A 23,531-nucleotide genomic window follows, 5' to 3' on the forward strand; every position below is an offset into this window, starting at 1 on the left:
TCATCTAGAAAAACTGAGTTGCTTTAGGACTAGAAACCAAATTACTACAGTTATTGTTATAGTGTACATATAGTTTTCCTTGTTTACCAGACTAGAAAAGAAACTCACTAAAGAGGTGTAAGGTGTAAAAAAGGTTGAGACATTAAAAGATAATTTGGTAATGCAAATCTGAATAAAAAATGAATTAGGTACTTTTGGACTCATCAAGATAGGATATGGATCACTTTCTCTGAATTTGACAAATGCAAATGAACTAGACATTGTTGATATATTTATTGCCTGTATATATAGTTATTGTACTTACTGTATATAGTTTTTCTCATACTGATTGATGTGGGATTCCCCTCTATATGTTATGACTATCGTTGGTTAATAAAGCTGTTTTGGGCCTGTGATAGGGCAGAATAGAGATAGGCGGAGAAAACTGAACTGAATCCTGGGAGAAAGAAGGCGGAGTCAGGGAGAAGCCATGGAGCTGCCACCAGAGACAGACATTCTGGAACCTTGCTGGTAGGCCATGAGCCTCATGGTAAATATAAAATAGAAATGGGTTAACCAAAGATATAGAGCTAACTAATAAGAAGCTAGAGCTAATAATAGGCCAAGCAGTGATTTAATTAATACAGTTTCTGTGTGATTATTTCGGGAGTCTGGGTGACTGGGGAATGAATAATCTCCTACAAGTAATAGCCTTTTTTTAGACAAAAAAAGGGGGAAATGTTGTGGTATATGTTTTAATAAAGACTGTTAACTATGTGAATTATCATTGTTCAACCAAAAGTGGAGGAATTATATAAATGGCTTGGCTCTGGCTAACAATAACCACTAACACCTAGTTAATATTTACTGTCTATAAATCCTTGGGAGGCAGGCAGGACCAGGTTAACATTTTCAAGAGAAAAATAGTAGTGCCATGCTCAGAAACACTTGTGTTGTTCCTCCTTTTCTTCCACTGTTTCTATCCATGCTACCAGTGCCCTGAACCAAGAGAAAAAGAGAGAGTGTCCATGAACATTGTCTTACTTAGGGCTCAGCATGGAGCCACATATTCTCTGACACCCCAAACAGCCATCCTGCCCAGCACCTATAGTCACCCATGCAGCTCCCAACTCAGTCTCAGCTTGAGTTCTCCAGTCACCAAGCACCAGCAATGGAGCCTTACCGTCTAGTTCTGGTGAGCAACTAACCTCACCAGCAATAGCATGTGCTGTGTGTTTGGGGGTGTTCTCCAGGGGTAACAACTCCAAGAAAGGCAGCCCACCTGCCTTTTCACCAACACTGCATTTTCACCAACATATCTTCGGGAAACATTTTCCATGCACACAGGGTACCTTCATTTAAACTCATCAACCATTGTTTTAACATTTGAAGAAACAGGCTATTGAGGATTTTTTTTCTACTTAAAAAAATTACATATATGCTCATCTCTTGTGTGGGGTTATGGTTATGTGAATGAGTGCAGGTGTCTATGGAGGCCAGAAGAGGGTGATAAGCCAACTGACTTCCTTAGCAAGAGCAATAGATGCTCCTAACTGCTAAATCATTTCTCTAGTGTTGATTCTTCTCATTCATTGCATTACCTGTGAGTTTGACTAAGAATGGCCACCATAGGCTCATACATTCAAATGCTTAGGAATCAGGGTGAGGCTTGAGGATTAGAATGATAAGGTCTGGCCTTGTTGGAGTATGTCATTGGGGTGGGCTTTAAGGTTTTAAAAGTGGACACCAGGCCTGCTGCCTGTGGATCAAGATGCAGAACTCTCAGCTACTTCTTCAGCATCATGTCTGCCTGAACGCTGCCATGCCTCTGGTCATGAAAATGGACTAATCTCTGAAACTGTAAGCAAGCTCCAATTAAATGATTTCTTTCATAGCGTTGTCATGGTCAGTCATGGAGTCTCTTCACAGCAACAGAACAGACTAAGATGTGTTTTACCAAAAGTTCCAAGAATTTCCCATGTGCCTGCCCTGTGCACATGCCCTTCTGCCTGTCACTGCTTCAGCTTACATGGATGCTTTTCTAACTTTGTGGAACACTTACAGGATAGGTCAGTGATGAAGTAAAGGAACCCTTTTTACACAGAGGTCTCAGGATCACTGAAGGCCCATAAGCCAACATCCCAAACAAGTGCCAGCTAGACTGGGAGTCAGGAGTTAAGAGGACAATAAATAAAATGTTAACAATATCCAAAAGCATGAAGATTCTGTCACCTGTACCAAGTGTTTCTATTACTCATTCATACCATTTCTTCACATGATCAATGCTGAGCTGAGGATGCAGCTCAACTGTTAGCTTGCTAATCATGAGTGAGGTCACAAGTTCCATCCCCAGCACAAAATGAAACCTACTTCAAGAAAAAATATGTCGGTACCATGTCATATATAGGTTAGTACTACCTCAGTTAGGCCTGTTCCACTCGGTCATTCTCCATCCCCACCCAGGGTGCTACCACAAGTCTGCTGTGTACCTTCTCACCAGTCTTAGTAGGAAAGAGCTGATTCTTGTCCTAAGTGGCCAAGAGCTCAGACATGCTCCCGTCTGCAACCCGACAGCTCCCTGGGTTCAACAGTCTCAGGAACCAAGCTGTACCATGCTGTTGTTGCTTCATCTGGTGCCTCCAGCTACCAACAGGGCTGGGATAACAATCACACACACCTTTTAAGGACAGAACTGGCCACCTCAGCTATACTTTTCCATTAAACATTTGCTCAAACTTAAAGCCTTCAGAGGCAGAACATATGCTATCAGTCTCCTGTATGGGGCTGCTACTCAGGCCTCCACCTCCATGCTCTGTTAAGAGCTTTTTATTTCTAGTAAGTTCAGACCTTAGGGGTAATTTCTCTCACTGTGACCCCATTCTACTTCTTCGTTTCATTCTTTCCATGGGTTCCAGGTTTGGGATCTCAGGAAGAATTGGGTTGTTTGTTTGTTTGTTTTGGGAAATACAGATTTAATCTGTAATCTCTCATTTCTTCCATCTCATTTCTTTTCTCTGTACCTTTCGTGTCACTATGAGGTTAACACAGGTGAGTACCTGATGTCTCTCCTTGCTGTAATAGTTGCACGTGTGGATAAGCTCCTGCTAAGCTGCCACTTCAGCCTATTACATGTTCCAGTGCCTGCAACAAGAAGCATGATTCTGATGGCAGTATGAGTCTTTCAGAGACTGTAAGATTCTCTAGCCTTGGATGCAGCACCTTCAGAAGGCACCCCTCCAGTGCTGTGAACACTAATGTCAGAGACAAGGCAAACGTTCCTGCTGTGCACAGGTCCAGGCAGTCTTAGCTTCATTCCTGTGGCTGGAATAAAATACCTTGACCAAAGCAATTTAGGGGAGAGAGGGTTTATTTTAGTTCATGGTTCCAGGTTCCAATCCATTACTGTGGGCCAATCACAGTGGCAGAAGTTGACACAGGTCACATTGTATACATAGTCCCAAGGCAGACAGCAAGGAATGCCCGTGCTCAGCTCCTTCTGTCCTTTTTATTCTCCCTCATAGCTGGGCCCAAAAGCTAACCAAACCCAGGTAATTCAGCATTAAGATTCTTTCCCAGGTGGCTCCAGAGTTGACAACTGAAGTGAACCAAAATCCCACCCAACACAGCACACAGCACTTGAAGCTGGTCTCCCCTCTCGATGTTTCACACGGACACAAATACAACCCAACTTCAGAAGTCCCTGGAGAGTGAATTTTGTCTGTCCCAGACAGGGCACCAAAGACAAGGACAAAGAATGATTCTACCCAAGCATGGCTACAGGAATCACCGAGTTTAATTGGGGGTATTTACAAGACCCCAGGCAGTCACTGTAAAGGAAATGTTCAGCGACCATTAAGCTCTCACAATCCTCACACTTACAGAACTGCTCACCATCCATCACTGTTTCTGAAAGAACTGTGGCCTTGAAAACGTCAGTTTTTATTTTTGCTTGGAAAACTATCTCCAATACAAGTCACCCATGGAATGTGAGGAGCAATGATGTCTAAAGGCTTTCACACACCTTACATTCACATTTTCTATCATGAGTTCATTCACGCTGCTGAAAGGACCTGAAGCCTTTTCTACACATTTGAACATGTGGCCTTGCACCACTATGAGTTTTCATGATTTTAAGGCAAATGGGGATAAATGAAAGACTAAACATATCCTGTACATTCATAGGGCATTTGCCCAGCAGGAATTAACTTACTTCTCTGAAAGAAGTGTGACAAGTGACACCACATTAGTAACAAATAAAAACTTTGTTCAAAGTGAATTCCTTCATGGAGCTGAAGGACACCCTGACCCCTGAAAAGCTATGCCACACAGTTTACATATAAAAGGCTCATCCCTGTCTTTAGTTCCCACAAATGTTTTATGTCAATGGGGGAAACGTTTACATTCAAAGTTTGTTGCCAGTATCTGTTCTTTCATTCATTTGAAGGAAATGGAGATAAAGGAAGTAGATATTGCTGACATTCATACGGGTTTTCCACTCCATGAACAGACTGATGCCTCTTAAAGGAACTATGCCGGCTGAAGGATCTGCCACACTGAACACACTGGTACGGTTTCTCTCCAGTATGTCTTCTTTCATGTGACCGAAGGTAAGAGCGATGTGTGAAGGTTTTCCCACATTCTTTGCATTCATAGGGTTTCTCTCCAGTGTGGCTTCTTTCATGAAATCGAAGATAATTATAACTCGAAAAGGCTTTATTACAATGTTTACATTCATAGGGTTTTTCTCCAGTGTGCGTTCTTTCATGCAACCGAAGCGAAGATTGACATCTAAAAGCTTTCCCACACAGCTTACACTCAAAGGGCTTTTCACCTGTGTGGGTTCTTTCATGCACTTGAAGTAAAGAGGGGTAAATGAAGGACTTACCACACTCTTTACACTCATACAATGTTTCTCCACCATGAGTTATTTTATGTCTATGATAGGAAGCCTGACACCTGAAGGCTTTCCCACACTCTTGGCATTCATAGGGTTTTTCTCCTGTATGAATTTTTTCATGTAACTTCAGAGAAGTAAGCCATCTAAAAGCTTTTCCACATTCTTTACATTCATAGGGTTTTTCTCCAGTATGAATTCTTTTATGTAATTTAAGGGTCCTGTGACTTCTAAAGAATTTACCACACTGCTTGCATTCATAAGGCTTTTCTCCAGTATGAATTCTTTCATGTAATTTGAGGGCCCTGGTATATCTAAAGGTTTTACCACACTGTTTACACTCACAGGGTCTTTCCTCAGTATGAATTCTTTCATGTAACTGAAGGGCACTGAGATATGTGAAGGCTCTACCACACTGTTTACATTCATAGGGTTTTTCTCCGGTATGAATTCTTTCATGCAAATGAAGGGCACTGAGACCTCTAAAAGCTTTCCCACAGTCTTTACATTCATAGGGTTTTTCTCCAGTATGAATTCTTTCATGTAATTGGAGAGCACTAGGATACCTAAAGGCTTTACCACATTCTTGACACACATAGAGTTTTTTTCCAGTATGATTTTTTTCTTGTTTTTGAAGGGAACTAGAAGTTTTATCACACTGATTACCTTCATAATCATTTTCATCAGTCTGGCTTCCTACAGCTTCCTTGTAGTCATAGTTGTGATGTCCAGCATAAGTTAGGTGATACAGTCCAAAGGTCTTTAAACACACCTCACACACAGAAGGCCCACTCGAAGTCTGAGATTCTGTGTATCCTTCAATACTTGTAAGAAAATTGGAGTTCTGTGGCTTCGGTTCACAGTCTTCGTGTTCATACTGTGTATATTCAGAGTGAGATATGACGTGCCTATTAAAAGATGAATGACACGTGAAAATTTCTCCACCCACATTGCCGCTCATATTGAGACTGGCATATGGATAATGTTGTCCTACCCTGACCACTTTCTTCGGTATCACAGAGTACCTGTAAATGTGACTAGTGTGCGAAATGACAAGCACATTAGTCACAGTTGATTTACCACTGCTTGCTTATTAGGTCATCTTTCTTGGACAACCTGCTACCCAAAACAAGCAAAATGTGCCTTCACATGAAGGGTCTAAAACTAAATGAACTGCTGGCCTACAATACAGTTCCCATAGGCCTATTATCAAAACGGTAGCATTCGTTAACGCAGGGTCCCAGAACTGGTTCCAAAAAACTATGCAAAATTTGAAACTTACATGAAGAAATACATTTGAGGTAAAAACTTTCTATTGATGAATAAATTTAAAGTTGGGCTTATTTGTTTAATTAGTCTGCCCTTAAATTTTTACAGCACATTAAATTTCTTCCAGGAACATTTGCTTGCACTTGTACATGGAGATTACCTTAGATTTATTTCAGGATCTTCATTATGTTCTTCAATTTTCTGGTCTTCCCATTCGTATCCTAAAATATTGGCACAGTAATGTGTGATGAATTATTAGGATGTACATTGTCACTACACCTAATTGCTTCACCACATTCTTCCCTCTCCACATCCAAATCACAGTGACCATCAATAACCAGAAACACTTGCTCTCTAGTTTACAAAGTGAAGATGTTATCCTCACCGATGGCAGTGAAGTTCCTGCAGGTCTCCAGCATCACATCTCCATAGAGACTCTTCTGGGAAGGATCCAGCAAATCCCACTCTTCCTGGGTGAAGTTCACAGCCAGATCCTCAAAGCTCACCAGGTCCTAAAACATTCCATATTTGTATATAAAAGAGTGGGTGAGAACGACGTCTGTCCACATCTGACAGTATGACAGCATAACTGTGTGGTTTTCACACACTCATTCCATGACGCATGAGTCTAGCAAAATACTGAATGATGTTCAGGGACAGCAGACAGATCACTCTCCTCATTAGTGCACTCAAGAGATGAGCTGCTCCCACCCCTTCCCTTTCTCCAGTTATCTCTACTTCTTGTCCCAGGAACACCCTATCATCTGATACAGCGGCATTAACATTAGGGCTCAGGAGGCTGTTTGTCCTTGGGATTCAGGCTCAGAGTTTGGCTTCTTCTGACCTAAGGAAACAATATTCTAAGACCACACATGAACATAAATAAGGATAAATGACTTGGCATGAATGAGATATACAAGCATGGCAATTCTGAACACTCCTATTTTCCTTTTAACAGTTTATTAATCACTTCCAAACTCTAGAAGATCAGACACAGTCTCCCAAAAGTGACTATGGGCTGTATGATGACAGCTTCTCTGCCTAGGCCCTCCAACGTTAAGCTTCTATATAGAAATCATGCCTGCTCCTGGCGGGTTGGAGTCTATCCACTACTCAAACTATCCCAACTTCACTTTTACTGGTCATACTCAGTCTTAATCCTCCTTCACTTCTTTTTCAAAGTTCCAGCAAAGGACTTCTTTTCCTTAATACACCTGGTTGCCACACAAATTTAACCATGAATGCTGATCTGAGGTTCCCAAAAGAGGCCCAAGAAGGAACACACCAACTGCTATACCTACTTTAGACAACCTTTATAGGAGGAAGGCTGCTTGTTCCTGCCAGCCACCCAGAACCAAAATAACCACACAGAAACTATATTAGTTCAATCATTGCTTGGCCTATTAGCTCTAACTTCTTATTGGCTAACTCTTACATTTTAATTTAACCCATCTCCATTAATCTGTGCAACACCACGAGGTTGTGGCCTACCAGCCAAGTTCCAGCACATCTATCTTCAGTGGCAAATCCATGGTGTCCTCCTGACTCTGCCTTCTCTCTCCCAGCATGCCATTTAGTTTTCCCTGCCTACCTAAGTTCTACTCTATCAACAGGCCAAGGCAGTTTCTTTATTCATTAACAGTATTCAAGCATATAGAGGAAAATCCCACATCAAACCTCAAAGAAGCAAAATAAACTATTGTCCCTGTAATGATTGTTCTGTCTCTTTAAGAGACAAGCCACACCCACTCCCTCCCCCATCTGCTGAGACAGGCTGATCTTCAGCTTCCAGCCTGAGTTCTCTCCTTTCCTCTCGAAGAGGCAGCTTCTGTCTCTCTCTTCTCTATCCCTCCCTCCCTCCCTCCCTCCCTTCTTCCCTCCCTCTCTCTCTCCCTCCCCCTCTCTGCTCTTCTCCCCTCCCTTCCATAACCACTAAATAAATATCCACCCTCACTCTGCATGGCGTGCCTATCCATGTCTCTGTCTCTTACTCGCCGCCCCATGTCTCCCTGCCCTGGACCAGCCACTGCTGGGGACCTGCAGCTGTCCCTGCCTGGGACTGGCTGCTCTCAGGGCATGCTGCCTGCCGCCACATGGCCCACTATCACCACTTGGGGACCTGCAGCGTTTCTGCTGCCTGCTGCAGCAGGGGATCCTACAACATTTTTAATTTTTCCATTACAGTCCCAAATCACTAAAATGGTAGTTAAGGCTACTTTTTCAGTGAGAGAAAGGAGAGGAGCAGGAAACAAAGAAATGGTACAGGAGGTTTAGAGATGGAGGCCTTGATTTGTGTTCTTGAGCAGAAACTGAAAATGTCCTTCATTCTGAGTTGGCTTAGAGGCCAAAAATGCCAGAAATATTTGAGGCCCTGATCTTGCTCTGGTTCCTAAATGGTTCTTTACAGGTTATAAAAGCACTGAAGCACATTAAGGAAAAGCTCGGTCTTTCCAGTCAAATGAAATATAACTCTGGGTGGAGAAATGCCATTGTGTCTACCCTTAAGAGTTGATACAGAGCCAGGAGGTGGTGGCAAATGCCTTTAATCCCAGCACTTGGGAGGCAGAGGCAGGCAGAGTTTGAGGCCTGGTTGGGCTCCAGAGCAAGTTCATCTTGGGTTACAGAGAGAAACCCTGTCACCAAAAATGTTAATATAGTTGAGCCAGTATACTACCTGGCCAAGAGACCAACTCCAGGTAAGGCTGATTAGCTTAAAGCTAAGCTAAACAGATGGGAGGAATAATTATCTTATTCATGAGATAATGCTCATTTTTTTCTCAAAAGCTTCTCTATGCTACAAAGCAACTGGAATTCCCTTCTCTTGGGTCTGCCTGCCTTTCTGAATATGCAAAATAAAACTTGCCCTTGTCTTGAACTTTGTTCCTTTTCTTTTAGACTCAAGCCAGAGTATAAAAGAATGCTTTTGCTGTTACTCTGGGCTGTTTCCATTGTTCTGTGAAGGTCCCCTCCCTGCCATGTGGGGCTTGTCTACCCTGTGATTAACATCTGTGTTGGCTTAACTCAAATGGCACGAATTTTTCTCTTCATCACCCTTCTCCAGGCAGATTTCAAGATTTAAGTCTAACTGTATTGGGGTTTTTTCTTTAAACTCTTAATAAAAATTCCCGAGCTTTCCTTTGGGTTCATTCTTAAGTTTTTCTACTAATCTAACTAAAAACCCTGTGAGGACTAAAGTTATGTTTCAGTTTAAATTGTTGTGCTTAAGAGAGTTATAAAACAATGCCCAGTGGTGGAAGGCAGAGACAAGTAGAGCTCTGTGAGTTAAAGGCCAGCCTGGTCTACAGAGTGAGTCCTAGCACAGCCATGGCTGTAATGGCTTAAATAAAAAATGCTGCAGGACCCTGGATCCCTGGATCCCTGGCAGCTGCAGGGGCTGAAACTCTGCAGGTCCCCAAGGAGGGGTAGGCATCGGGCGCCAGAGCAGCCAGTCCCAAGCAGAGACGGCGCAAGAGACCACACTGCAGGACTCCGGAGATGGCTGGTCGGGAGGGGGGGGGGGCAGGCGAGAGACAACGGATAGACACACCATGCAGAGTGAAGTTGGATGGCTGCAGCAGGCCACAAGGAAAGACGGACAGATGGACACACCATGAGACTACCCTGCAGGTCTCTGAAGGCCTCTGAAGGTGGCTGGTCCCAGGCAGGGAGACACATGGCAGCTGGCCAGAGATAGGTACGCCATGCAGACTGAGGTTGGATATTTATTAAGTGGGTTATGGAAGGGAAGGGGGAGGAGAAGAACAGTAAGGGGGCAGAGAGAGAGGGAGGGAAAGAAGGACGGAGGGAGGGAGGGAGGGAGGGAGGGAGGGAGGGAGGGAGGGAGGGAGGGAGGGAGGGAAGGAGGGAGGGAGGGAGGGAGGAGAGACAGAAGCTGCCTCTTCAAGAGGGAGACGGAAAAAGGAAAATACTTAGGCTGCAAGCAGGAAAGAAGATCTGCTTGCCTCAGCCAATGGGGGAGAGGGAATGGGCATGGCTTTTTTCTCTCCTCTCCCCTCCCTCCCTCCCTCCCTCCCTCTCCCTCTCCCTCTCCCTCTTCTTCATCCTGGAACTAGCTCTTGTAGACCAGACTGTCCTTGAACTCACAGAGACCCACCTGCCTCTGCTGGGATTAAAGTGTAGCTTGTCTCTTAAAGAGACAGGACAGACCATTAAAATGGCTATACAGAGAAACCATCTCAAAAAACCGAGAGGGGGGGGCCTATAAAACAAACCATGGTGTAGGAGGTCCTTCTGTCTATGTTGTTTTCATTGGTGGAATAAAGAAACTGCCTTGGCCTTTTGATAGGGCAGAACTTAGATAGGTGGGGAAGACAGAACTGGATGCTGGGAAGAAGGGCAGTGTGGCAGACGCCATGAAGCTTCTGCTTGAGACTGACACTGGTTAGAATCGACCTAGTGCTGTTACACAGATTGGTAGAAATGGGTTAGATCAGGATGTGAGAGTTGGCCAAGAAGAGGCTAGATATAATGGGCCAGGCAGTAATTTAATTAATACAATTTCTGTGTGATTATTTCGGGTATAAGCTAGCTGGGCAGCGGGATACAGCCTGCCGTTCCTCCTACTACAGAGTGACACCCAAAGTGGGGCTAAATCCACTTAAAAAGATTAAAAAGGATTAAAAAGGAGAGAGAGAGTTTAACACGGCAACAAGGCTTTTTGCTGTTTGTTGGCGGCATGCCACAGAGAAATTTTCCTGATTCAGCAATAGCAGCAAAAAAAAAAAAAAAGAAGCCACGCCATTTTAAAACAAGACTTCTTGGGCCCTGCCGCCAATGCAAACTCCGGCTATGGAGCATTTGTGGGTCCAGATGTTTCTGTGCCTACTCGGGGCTGGGAGGAAAGTATCTGAGATCATGCCCTTGGCTCAGCTCTTCCTGCCTGGGCAGACGACAGGATCAGGCTTGGGCAGGCCAGAGAGCATGGCAGATTCCTGCCACCACACACAGAGATGTTTCCAGGCTATACAGTGCTGTAACTCAAAAAGAGTTATGTGCTCTTTTTATGTGCTGCACGCTAATTCTCCAGGTTGGACTGCTGAGTGCAGCTCCAACCTGGCGGCCCCAGAGCTAGCAAAAATAGTACATCCATCATTTTAAAATTGGAGAGAGGTGGAGCCAACATCCAGAGCAGCTGCAACCAAGCTGCTTAGCATTCTAAAAGCTCTTCAGGACAGTAGAGAATTAAAGACAATGCAATAGAACAGTTTCAGACATAAAAGACCTCTAAATGGGTCACAGTGTTAGATAAAGTACATAGGATTGGGAGAAAAAAGATAAAGAGTATAGAAAGTCATAAAGTTAATGCTTTAAAAAAAAAAGGTAAAGTCTTTAAAGAGACAGTACAGATAGTTACAGATTAAAAGAAATAAAGAAAAATAAGCCACGTAAAAATAAAAAATTCACAGAGTTTGAATTCTGTATATTGTGTTTTTTTTTTTTTTTTTAATTTTTTGACTGTAAAGGAGCTAAGTGCAGAGAGACATTCCATTATATGGGCTGCCAAGCTAAACCAGAATGGATATCATAAGGGTATCTTGACTTCAAGATTTGGGTCTAAGGATATGATGCTTTGAAAAAGAGGTTCTTCTTTTGTTTTCAGAGGATGAGACCTTGTGGATTGCCTCCAGGCCAAAATGGTAATGATAGACCACGCCCTCCTGAAAGGTTGCTGTAAACACCCTCAAAAAATTACTTTGCCCAACTGCTGACTGAGATAAACCTAACACACAAGATACAAAACAAAAGACTGATTAACAATGCCCCCATACAGCACAAAGCAGTTTGGAGAAAAAAACTGCACCCATATTCCCAAATATTGTTTTTAAATGTTCTTTTACATTTAAAGGGAGATATGATATAGATACGGATAATTTGCATTGGTATGGATTTTGCTTTACTGATATAAATTTAAGGTCAATCTTGTTATATGTATATGTATTTCTGATCTTGATTAAGGTATTGTGATTGTGTAGTTCATTTTAAAATGTAATGTATAATTAAAAAATATAGGTGTTAATGGATAATCATCAATAATAGTCAAGCTTGTAGTCATGTTAGTTAGATTTTCTAGATAGAGATATATTTCAGTTAGATAGGCATTCTTCATATCTTTCAAAGACTACAGAATATGGCATTTGAAATGTTTTAATAACTTAGGGCTTTTCATGACAATGAGACACATCTGCTTCTGGCAGCACCAGCTACTTCAAGAGGAAAATGAACACTGAAGAGGCTCCTTATGGAGTTTGATAGCCATTTGGGCAAGAAACTGCTCTTGCCTGGACTGTTGCATAAACTGAACATGCAGTACCCACAGAGAGGACTGCTGAACTTGCCTAAAGGTGAGATGGTCTTTCGGGGTTCCTGTTTCATGAGTCTCAAGACATTCTACAGGACACAAAAGAAAGTGACTGAACTGTCTTTAAAATTTCCTGCTTCATGGAAAAGTTTGCTGGATACTATGGGCCTGAAGGCCTAAGATGGATGCCCCAACGATACAGAAGAACTTTGGGTGACTGTCCAGGTAGCAAGATGTCTCTGTCATTTCTAGAGTTTTGGAAGTTGCTTACTTCTTGTTTACTCAGATAATATTATATCCTTCTGGAGTCTTTGATAGAGCTGAAAAATAGTTATAGTTTTCCTTAGTTATGATAAAAGATAAAGTAGATATGGTAAATGTAGTTCTTGCTTGATACCTGTTATATGTAATTTTACTACATTGAAGTGAGAAAGATAAAGTAGATATGGTAAATGTAGTTCTTGCTTGATACCTATTATATGTAATTTTACTACATTAAAGTGAAGGCCTTTCTTTTTTTGTTTAAACAGAAAAGGGGAAATGGTGTAGGAGGTCCTTTTGTCAATATGTTGCTTTCATTGGTTGAATAAAGAAACTGCCTTGGGTTGGATGGAGAAAATGACAGAGCCCCACATTGGAGCACTGGACTGAGCCATGAGCAAGGAAGTCAGGACCGTGAGGGGTGCGTTCACCCATTGAGACAGTGGGACAGAACTAACGGGAGACCACCAAGTCCAGTTGGAATGGGACTGATGGAACAGGCGACCAAACCGGACTCTCTGAATGTGGCTGATGGTGGAGGAGGACTGAGAAACCAAGGACAAAGGTGATGGGCTTGGACTCTACAGCATGGACGGGCTCACTGTGAGCCTTGTCAGTTTGGTTGCTCACCTTCCTGGACTTAGGGGGAGTTGGGAGGACCTTGGACTTAACATAGTGAAGGGAACCCTGATGGCTCTTTGGCCTGGAGAGGGAGTGGGGGTATGCGTGGAAGGGAAGGGAGGGAAGGGGGAGGAGGAGGGGAGGAGATGGAAATTTTTAATAAAAAATGAGGGGAAAAAAAAGAAACTGCCTTGGCCTTTTGATAGGGCAGAACTTAGATAGGCAGGGAAGACAGAACTGGATGCTGGGAAGAAGGGCAGTGGCAGACGCCATTAAGCTTCTGCCTGAGACTGACGCTGGTTAGAACCTATCCCAGTAAGCCACAACCTCGTGGTGTTACACAGATTGGTAGAAATGGGTTAGATCGGGATGTGAGAGTTAGCCAAGAAGAGGCTAGATATAATGGGCCAGGCAGTAATTTAATTAATACAATTTTTGTGTGATTATTTCGGGTATAAAGCTAGCTGGGCAGCAGGACACAGCCTGCCACTCCTCCTACTACAAACCAAAATAATAATAATGCCTATAACCTGTAAGCCCACTTGCCCAAAGACAGATAACTTCCTGAAATGCTGGGGGCTGTCTGTTCATGTAAGATAAAAATCCATGTATTTTCACTTTTATAAATAAGGTTGGTTGTCCTCAACTGCAAAGGATGTGCTTGCTCACACACAGGAGAGAGGTATGTAGGCAGGAAGTACATCAGGATATATGCTTGCTCCCAACTGGACAAAGGCAGAAAGTATGTAACCTTGTGGGTTTTGCATTTATAAGCCCATCTAATGTAATTCAGTGCCCATTCTCTGGGAATCCTGGGTATGGACCTGGCCAGTGTCCATTATCCTAGCCAGTATTTAATGAAGTCTGCTTCAAACATGGCTCAAAAAATTGTGGTAGTGATCGTTTTCTTGCTCAGTGAGGATTAACATCGCCAAGAAAAGGCCCCAATTTCCCTGGTAACATCTAGCAACTATGGCAAGACTCCCCAAATTCTGATAGCATTAGAATAAATACAACATTAGAACAAAGCAACACAAATACAAAAGGACATCCCACATCAATGGCGATTTCAGGTAAACTCATAAGAAAAAGAGGAGAACATAGGAGGCCATTGAACAAGTAGGGTTCTCTAGTAGAATAAAACAGTAAGAATAAATACCACAAAGGGTATATATCAGATTGGCTTACCTGATCCGGCCTAGAGAGTCCAACAATAGCAGTCTCCATGATGGAGAGGCTCCGCCCACAAGGCTGGAACCCTTCAATCTGGCACCTAAGGCCCAGAGCACACCTGGACAGCTTCTGGTCTTCAGCCCACACAGGAAAGTACAAAAAGCTGGGTTCCAATGTCAGTGAAGGATGGTGGCAGCGGCGGCAGCAGTAGCAGCAGCGGCAATGGGACAGATGCACTCACTAGCAAGAAGTGAAGGCAGGCAGGAGAGCAACACTGCTTCTTCTTTGGACTTCTCTGTATTAAGGCCACACTCAAAGTGCCACCCACTATACAACAGGGTCTTCTCGACTCAGTTAATACTTCCTGTAATTTCCTGGCAGTCCTGCACAGAGACAGGTCTCTTAGTTGATTACTTATGGTAAAAGTTTCCAATCTAAGGTTTTAAGTGGTAGTTCTGGTTTTATTGTTCTCAGCTTTTCCAGCAATATTTATTGTGTGTGTTATCGGGAACATGCACCTTCAGAAGAACACCTCTGAAGGCCGGTGACTAGCTGCTATCTTTACTTTTGTGTCATCTTTATCTTCCTGTTGTCCACATTTTCACACCCTGATTCAATTACCAGGACTCTAAAAGAAAAACTTTGGAATCAATGTAATATAACAAATCAATAAGTGAGCTTGAGAAAAAAAATTTCCATACAGAAAATCCACAAAAACCTAAGAACTGCTAAAGGATACTGAAAACCTTATGATATATCAATATACAAAAGACCATCATTTTCCTTTAACAGCAGTGGACAACTGGGTGTACAAATACCAATTCTACATCATGTATACAGTATCTCACATTAAAAAAATTGGGTAGCTAAGAGAAAAAGTCTTAGACAAAAGCCAAACATTTCTAATGAAAGAAAAACAAAAACAAAAGTTACCATCACAGAGGGTCTCACCACTTTAAGACATCATGCATCTTCCATCTGCACTACAAGATTCAACATACTCCTCATAACATTTAAAGCCAGATTATAACCAAAACTGAATCTAAGGGTTACGTGGGAAGGGTGAGAAGAAAGAATGCTCTGAGGAAAGGAGCACACACACTGACACTACCTGACTTTCAGACTTCCTGTAAAACTACCACAGTCATGGGCATGCATTCACATTTGGTAAGCAGTAAACAGATCACTGGAGCAGAAAACCTAGAAACAATCCTACAAAAACAGACCCACTTTTAGACAAAGGAACAAAAGACCCTCACAGAAGAACTGGGCTATTCTCAAAACAAAACCAACAGCCAGTAAAGTCTTTCTAGATTTGATATCAATAGCTATTAGGGGAATGTTAAGCTACTTTGAGACTCCATCTCACACCAGCCAAAATGGGTGTGACCAATGAAACAAATGAACAAGCGCTGGTGAGGATGCGGGGAAGGGCTATTCACTGCTGCTCAAAATGGATGTTCCTCAAACATTAAAAATAGAACTATCACATATTTGAGTAGAATCTTGCCCTACTACTAGGACTATATGCCAATTCTTTTAAAAGATTGATGGTTAGTTTGTGTCAACTTGACACCAACTTGAGCCACCTAGGAAGCGGTAACCTCAACTGAGGAACTGCCTCCATCAGACTGGACTGTTGGCATATCTGTGGAAATTGTCTTGGTCAGTGATTAATGTGAGTTTCCAAGCTGCTGTGGCCCCTGGGTGGGCTGAGCAACTCAGGAAAGGAGTACAGTCTGGAGCACTCCTCGGGGCCTCTGCTTCACTGCCTCCCTCTATGAGCATGCTGAGTTAGATCCCTTGTTCTATGAGCTGGTTTTGGTCAGTGGCCAACAGAAAAGCAAACTAAGACAGTAACTGTTATCATACTGCTTTGGTGAACTTGACCATACTGTTTTGGAGGAGCACTGTAGATGGATTTTAAGGTTTTGTGCTAAAAAAAAGGGGGTCATTTAGTGCTCAGAGCTAAAATGGCTGCTCTTATCCAGGAGGAGGTGGTAGTATATACCTTTAATCCCAGCATTTCAGAGACAGAGTGGGTCTCTGAATTCAAGGCCAGCCTGATTCACAGAGTGAATTCCAGACCAACCAAGGCAACACTGTGACACTCAATCTATAGTTAACAAATCTATAAAAACAAACAAAAAAGCTGGAAAGTAAACATAAAAATGGCTGGAGTCCTGAGGCCTTTACCAATTTTTATCAAAATATCTGGAGCACAGAACTACAGAACTTAAGAGCACTTGCTCTGTTAGAGGGATCAGGTTAAGCCCCAGCACCCACATGGTGCCTCACAACTGTTTGGAACTCTAGTTCAATGGGATCTGACACCCTCTTCTGACTTTCATGAGCACCAGACATACACAGGGCACAGGCATACATGTAACAAAACAAACATTAATAACACCCTGAGTAGAGATTTACTGAGGTAGCATGTAACCCTGAAGACTTGGTGGCAGATGCTTGTAATTCCAGCTATCAGGAAGCAGATACAGAAGGAATGTTGCAACTTCAAGGAAGGCCAGCAAACCAACCTATAAATCCTAGGTCAGCATGGGCTATAGAGTAAGACCAAGAAAACAAAAAATAAATAGATGAAAATAAAAGCACTAAAATTTGTAATCATTCAGTATGCCAAAATTGGAAACATCACAAATATTGAGAATCTAAATGTTTTAGGATCTCTATAGCAAAAAAAACTTACAGAAGTAAATTCACCTGGCTAAAAGTAGTAGGTGTCCATGTGACTTGTTCATGCATCCCTAGTTCCAAAAATTCTTTTTCCTGTCCCCTGTACAACCCTCATAGCCCAATTCCCACCCCCATGCTTGAACTCCTCACCCCTAATTCTTCCTGTTCATCCTTATCACCTGTGCTACGATTTCCTCCACTCTTAACAAGAGCTCCCTCGAAGGTCCTTTCCTACAAGTGCTGAAAGTTAGGTTAAGACACACCAGTCTAAGGGTGTGAAGCTAGCACCCAATGGGAGAGGAAGCCCATTATGTATATACACCACATTTTGAATCACCCACTCACCAGCTGATGGATGTCTAGCTGTTCCTATTTCCCAGTTATTACAGATAAGAGTAACAATGAACATGGTTGTGCAAGTATCTCCTATAGTAGGATATGGAGTCCTTTGATCACGGGCCCAGGAGTGCTATAGTTAGGTCATATATAAGTTCAAAGAGAATAATAAAAGCAATTTACAAGGGAGAGATCTATATAAATGATGCTAAAAGCCAATGGTTACTAAGCCGTAACTCCACTGCAGCAGTAAGTTATCTCTTTATTAGCTATTGCTCAGGGAAGCCCCAGAGGTCCCCCAAATAACACATCCACTTCTGCTCCTTGTGGCTGCCCACACTGGTTACAATGCAGTGAGAATTCAAACTGGAATTGAATTGAAAGCTTCCTCCCTGATGGCTGGTTTTCACAGTGCTCAATGGTGCAATGCAGGCTGCTGGGGGAGGAGTGACAAAATGCCTTACCCATCTGTGACCTCTACAACATACAATACCAACCTGCCAACAAAACGTATAATTGTTCCAAGGACAACCAGACTGCTCTCTAACTGGATTTGAGGCTCACTCCATAATAGAAGCAATACCAGCACAGTATTGCTAAAATCCAGCTAAAAATCCATGTCTGAGACCAGAGGGATGAACATATAACACTATTGTTTAGTCAAATTGTCCAAGCACCCAGTTACCTTCTAAATACTGTTTATACCCATATACAAACGCTACTCCCAATCAGACAGTGATGGCACACGCCTTTAATCCCAGCACTGAGGGGCAGGAGCAGGAAGATCTCTGTGAGTTTGAGGCCAGCCTGGTCTGTAAGAGCTAGTTCCAGAACAGGCTCCAAAGCTACAGAGAAACCCTGTCTTTAAAAAACAACAACGAAAAGCTACTACCAGTCTAAATCAGAGAAGCATCTCTCTGCAGATTGCAGAGATGCACAGTCACTCAAGGTGCTGAGAGTAAGCGGACAACTGAGTGCTTGGCCACAAACGACATTTATACCACCACTTCAGGCTCAGAGATCACTGTAGAAGGGACATAAAGAATGAAAGGTCCACCAGGGCAGTGGTGACGCACGCCTTAATCTCAGGAGGCAGTCAGGAGGCTCTCTGTGAGTTCAAGGCCAGCCTGCTCTATATGTGTGAGCAAAAAAAAAAAAAAAAATCCAGAAGATAGCAAAATGGGATGTGAAATGCTGATTTCTGGGCATAGCAGAGCTGATGCTAATGCTATTATGTCTTGACAACAGCAATGGATTTCTGATATGGGCCTGACAATCATGAATCAGTGATTACTCTTCCTTGAAGTATGGTTACTGAGGGATTTTGGAAGAGAAAGTCAATGTCGTCAGCTGTGTACCCACTGAGGCGCCCACCTAACTACAATGGATAGGTTCACCCATGGTCACACAGATGATCCTGGTTAAAACACAGTGGATCTCAAAACAAAAATGGAGACAAAGGGAAGGGGGCAAGAGACATGGATATTTTAAAGGGAACTGTAAGCAGGAGTTGACTAAGGGTGAAGGGAAATTAGAAAGTGGGACGTTACAATAATGAGAAATAATGAGAACACTATACATATATGAAAGTGTTAAATTGTGTCATAGTGCATGCCTTTTATTCCAGCACCTGGAAAGAGGCAGAGAATCAGGAGTTCAAGGTCATTCGTGCCTCCACAAGACCCTAACTAAAAAAACACATGCTAATTAATGAAAAGTGAGGCTGGAGTGGTGGTTCAGTGGTTTAGAAGCCAGCTACTCTTTCAGAGGACCTAGATCCAATTCCCAGCACACAGGGCAGCACACAACCATCTGTAACTACAATTTCAGGGATCTGGTGTCCTCTTCTGGCCTCTGCAGGCACTAGGCATGCAAGTGGTGCACAGACATATGCAAGCAAAACATTCATACATATAAAATAAAAGTTGTTAGCAGTGGTGCTGTATACCTTTAATCTAAGTTGAGGCCATTCTGGTCTACAGTGTGGTTTCAGGACAGCCGCTGTTATACAGCGAAACCCTGTCTCAAAACGAAAGAAAGGAAAGGAAAGGAAAGGAAAGGAAAGGAAAGGAAAGGAAAGGAAAGGAAAGAAAGAAAGAAAGAAAGAAAGACAGACAGACAGACAGACAGACAAAGAACGTCTGCACTTCTTTGTTACGTGTATTTGTATACATCACTTTCTGTCTTTCTCCTTAGTGGTATATATGCAGTGTAATGTTTTTATTTTCACATCCTGTTCCTATTGTTTATTTCTGATATACATGAATATGGAATTTTATATACTGATCCTGAATCCTACAAGTTTATTGTAGTATCTGATTAATTCCTTTTTTTTTTTTTTTTTTTTTTTTGGTTAGTTCGTGGTACTATTTGTGGGTAATGGTATTTTCCTCTGAATCTCAATAGCTTTCTGACCTTTTCTTGATTGATATATGGCATAGTTTTGTCGTTCACTCCACCAAATGTTGGTATAATTACATACTTCTTACTTGTGGATAGGGTGAATTACATTGACTGTTAATTTTTCCTTTTTTGAGTATGGGGATCAGCATGTACTCTACCAGTGAGATTCATTCATAGCCTCCGTCTTGAGGTTTCCATTGGTCCTACATTTTCAGTTGACTGTGATATAGTAGTTTGGGGGTTGCTTTTATTTATAAATTTATTTGACAGTTTTTATTTCTTACTTTGTTTTGAGTGTTTTGCCTGCCTGTATGTCTGTGTACCATCTGTGAGTCAGATGTCCAAAGAGGCCAAGGAGTTGTAGATGTCTATGATCCATCACCAGATGGGTACTAGGAATTGAATTTGGGTTCTTTGAAAGAGCAGCCAGTGCTCTTAACTGAGCCATCTCTCCAGCCCCACATTTTTATAATTTAAAAAATTATAATTTAATTTTTAACTTTATTTTGTTTTTGGTTTTCTGTGGGTTTCTTTGTATAGCCCAGGCTGTACAGGTATTCACTCTGTAGCCCAGTCTGGCCTAGAACTCACAGAGATCCGCCTGCCTCTGCCTCCTGAGTGCTGGGATTAAAAGTGTTCACCAGCATTGCGCAGCTCATTACAAATTTCAACTGAAAACAATAAACCTAATAAAAGGAGCTACTGCAGAATTTCAGAGAGACATCTGAGCTCAGGTTGTGCCTGTCACTCCACACTAGAAAAAAGTTTTTCAGGCTGTCTTGCCCTGAAAGGCACCATTCTACAAGCACTTCTGACTACGTTTTGAGGGAAAAGAACTATAGCCCCTAGGTAGATCAAACAACTTCATCTGATTATCCATGCAGCACAGACTAGGAAACAGTTCATTCCTGGAGAAAAGGAGCACTTTACAAATCTATCAGGCTGAGCTGAGATTACAGGGAAGATGGGTATATTAAAAACTCTATCATTCTTTAATTCCAGTACTAGGGAGGCAGAGGCAAGAGGATCTCTATAAATTCAAGGTCAGCCTGGTCTACACTGAAAGTTCAAGGCAGGCAAGGGGACCTGACAGTCTGCCAGAGGATCCATCATTCTTTGGGGTGAGTGAGGAGTGAGTGCCCGAACCGCGGCAGCTGCCCGGAGAGGGACCACCGACACTCCACAACTCCCCCTGCCACCAGCACACATCCTGCTCTTCCTGCAGGGGTTATTCTCCCCGGATACTGCCTCTCTCTCCTTGTCCCTTCCCAGCTTGCACCCAGAATCCTCCCCCCCTCCCCCTGCCTCATCCTCCCGTCTTTGGGGCCACAAAATCCCACAGCTCAGCCTGTTTGGGCTCTGGGGACCTGGAATTGAGTGCACCCAGGCCGGTGGGAGGTCCCCTCCTTCATTTGACTGCCCGGGGCAAGGTAGGCCTTTGTCTGAGAGCTGCTTGGCCTGCAAGGGGACCTGACAGTATGCCAGAGGATCCATCATTCTTTGGGGTGAGTGATGAGTGAGTGCCCGAACCGCGGCAGCTGCCCTGAGTGGGACCACCGACACTCCACAACTCCCCCTGCCACCTAGCACACTTCCTGCTCTTCCTGCAGGGTTATTCTCCCCGGATACTGCCTCTCTCTTCCTGTCCCTTCCCAGCTTGCACCCAGAATCCTCCCCCCCTCCCCCTGCCTCATCCTCCCGTCTTTGGGGCAACAAAATCCCACAGCTCAGCCTGTTTGGGCTCTGGGGACCTGGAATTGAGTGCACCCAGGCCGGTGGGAGGTCCCCTCCTTCATTTGACTGCCCGGGGCAAGGTAGGCCTTTGTCTGAGAGCTGCTTGGCCTGCAAGGGGACCTGACAGTCTGCCAGAGGATCCATCATTCTTTGGGATGAGTGAGGAGTGAGTGCCCGAACCGCGGCAGCTGCCCGGAAAGGGACCACCGACATTCCACAACTCCCCCTGCCACCAGCACACTTCCTGCTCTTCCTGCAGGGTTATTCTCCCCGGATACTGCCTCTCTCTTCCTGTCCCTTCCCAGCTTGCACCCAGAATCCTCCCCCCCTCCCCCTGCCTCATCCTCCCGTCTTTGGGGCAACAAAATCCCACAGCTCAGCCTGTTTGGGCTCTGGGGACCTGGAATTGAGTGCACCCAGGCCGGTGGGAGGTCCCCTCCTTCATTTGACTGCCCGGGGCAAGGTAGGCCTTTGTCTGAGAGCTGCTTGGCCTGCAAGGGGACCTGACAGTATGCCAGAGGATCCATCATTCTTTGGGGTGAGTGATGAGTGAGTGCCCGAACCGCGGCAGCTGCCCTGAGTGGGACCACCGACACTCCACAACTCCCCCTGCCACCAGCACACTTCCTGCTCTTCCTGCAGGGTTATTCTCCCCGGATACTGCCTCTCTCTTCCTGTCCCTTCCCAGCTTGCACCCAGAATCCTCCCCCCCTCCCCCTGCCTCATCCTCCCGTCTTTGGGGCAACAAAATCCCACAGCTCAGCCTGTTTGGGCTCTGGGGACCTGGAATTGAGTGCACCCAGGCCGGTGGGAGGTCCCCTCCTTCATTTGACTGCCCGGGGCAAGGTAGGCCTTTGTCTGAGAGCTGCTTGGCCTGCAAGGGGACCTGACAGTCTGCCAGAGGATCCATCATTCTTTGGGATGAGTGAGGAGTGAGTGCCCGAACCGCGGCAGCTGCCCGGAAAGGGACCACCGACATTCCACAACTCCCCCTGCCACCAGCACACTTCCTGCTCTTCCTGCAGGGTTATTCTCCCCGGATACTGCCTCTCTCTTCCTGTCCCTTCCCAGCTTGCACCCAGAATCCTCCCCCCCTCCCCCTGCCTCATCCTCCCGTCTTTGGGGCAACAAAATCCCACAGCTCAGCCTGTTTGGGCTCTGGGGACCTGGAATTGAGTGCACCCAGGCCGGTGGGAGGTCCCCTCCTTCATTTGACTGCCCGGGGCAAGGTAGGCCTTTGTCTGAGAGCTGCTTGGCCTGCAAGGGGACCTGACAGTCTGCCAGAGGATCCATCATTCTTTGGGATGAGTGAGGAGTGAGTGCCCGAACCGCGGCAGCTGCCCGGAAAGGGACCACCGACATTCCACAACTCCCCCTGCCACCAGCACACTTCCTGCTCTTCCTGCAGGGGTTATTCTCCCCGGATACTGCCTCTCTCTTCCTGTCCCTTCCCAGCTTGCACCCAGAATCCTCCCCCCCTCCCCCTGCCTCATCCTCCCGTCTTTGGGGCCACAAAATCCCACAGCTCACCCTGTTTGGGCTCTGGGGACCTGGAACTGAGTACACCCAGGCCTGTGGGAGGTCCTCTCCTACATTGGCCTGCCTGGGGCAGGGTAGGCCTTTGTCTGAGAGCTGCTTGGCCTGTAAGGGGACCTGACAGTCTGCCAGAGGATCCATCATTCTTTGGGACACTGCAGTCCTGAAGACGACTTCTGGAGATGCACTTTCATACCTCGCTGACCTCTCAACACAGTAGCACCAGTGAGATTTTCTTAGTTGTTCTCAGGTGTCCTGCTCCAGTTCTAAGGCCATCCACCCAAAGGGGTCAGACTCTGGCCTCCAGGCAGG

At 44.3% G+C, this 23,531-nt stretch overlaps 2 protein-coding genes across 4 annotated transcripts in view; both read right to left on the minus strand.

Annotated features, from left to right (window-relative positions):
* Nucleotides 1-23,531, minus strand: part of LOC119811366 (zinc finger protein 709-like) — a 139,901-nt gene that overhangs the window by 104,382 nt on the left and 11,988 nt on the right. The gene's annotated exons all lie outside the window — the stretch shown is intronic.
* LOC119811364 (zinc finger protein 709-like) overlaps nt 3,329-23,531 on the minus strand; it is a 32,204-nt gene continuing 12,001 nt past the window's right edge. Inside the window, exons 2-5 of one of the 3 annotated variants that reach the window (XM_038325300.1) lie at nt 14,532-14,899; nt 6,528-6,654; nt 6,303-6,363; nt 3,329-5,781 (exon numbers count right to left, since the gene is read on the minus strand). In XM_038325300.1, the coding sequence (XP_038181228.1) occupies nt 4,410-5,781; nt 6,303-6,363; nt 6,528-6,654; nt 14,532-14,570 (1,599 nt within the window). In that variant the 5' untranslated portion in view covers nt 14,571-14,899 and the 3' untranslated portion in view covers nt 3,329-4,409. Of the gene's footprint in view, nt 5,782-6,302; nt 6,364-6,527; nt 6,655-14,531; nt 15,157-23,531 lie in introns of all 3 variants that reach the window. The other 2 variants (XM_038325301.1, XM_038325302.1) reach the window with 2 other exon arrangements.

This window comes from Arvicola amphibius, chromosome 4 (genome assembly GCF_903992535.2).
Source record: "Arvicola amphibius chromosome 4, mArvAmp1.2, whole genome shotgun sequence".
In the NCBI taxonomy this organism is placed as follows: domain Eukaryota; kingdom Metazoa; phylum Chordata; class Mammalia; order Rodentia; family Cricetidae; genus Arvicola; species Arvicola amphibius.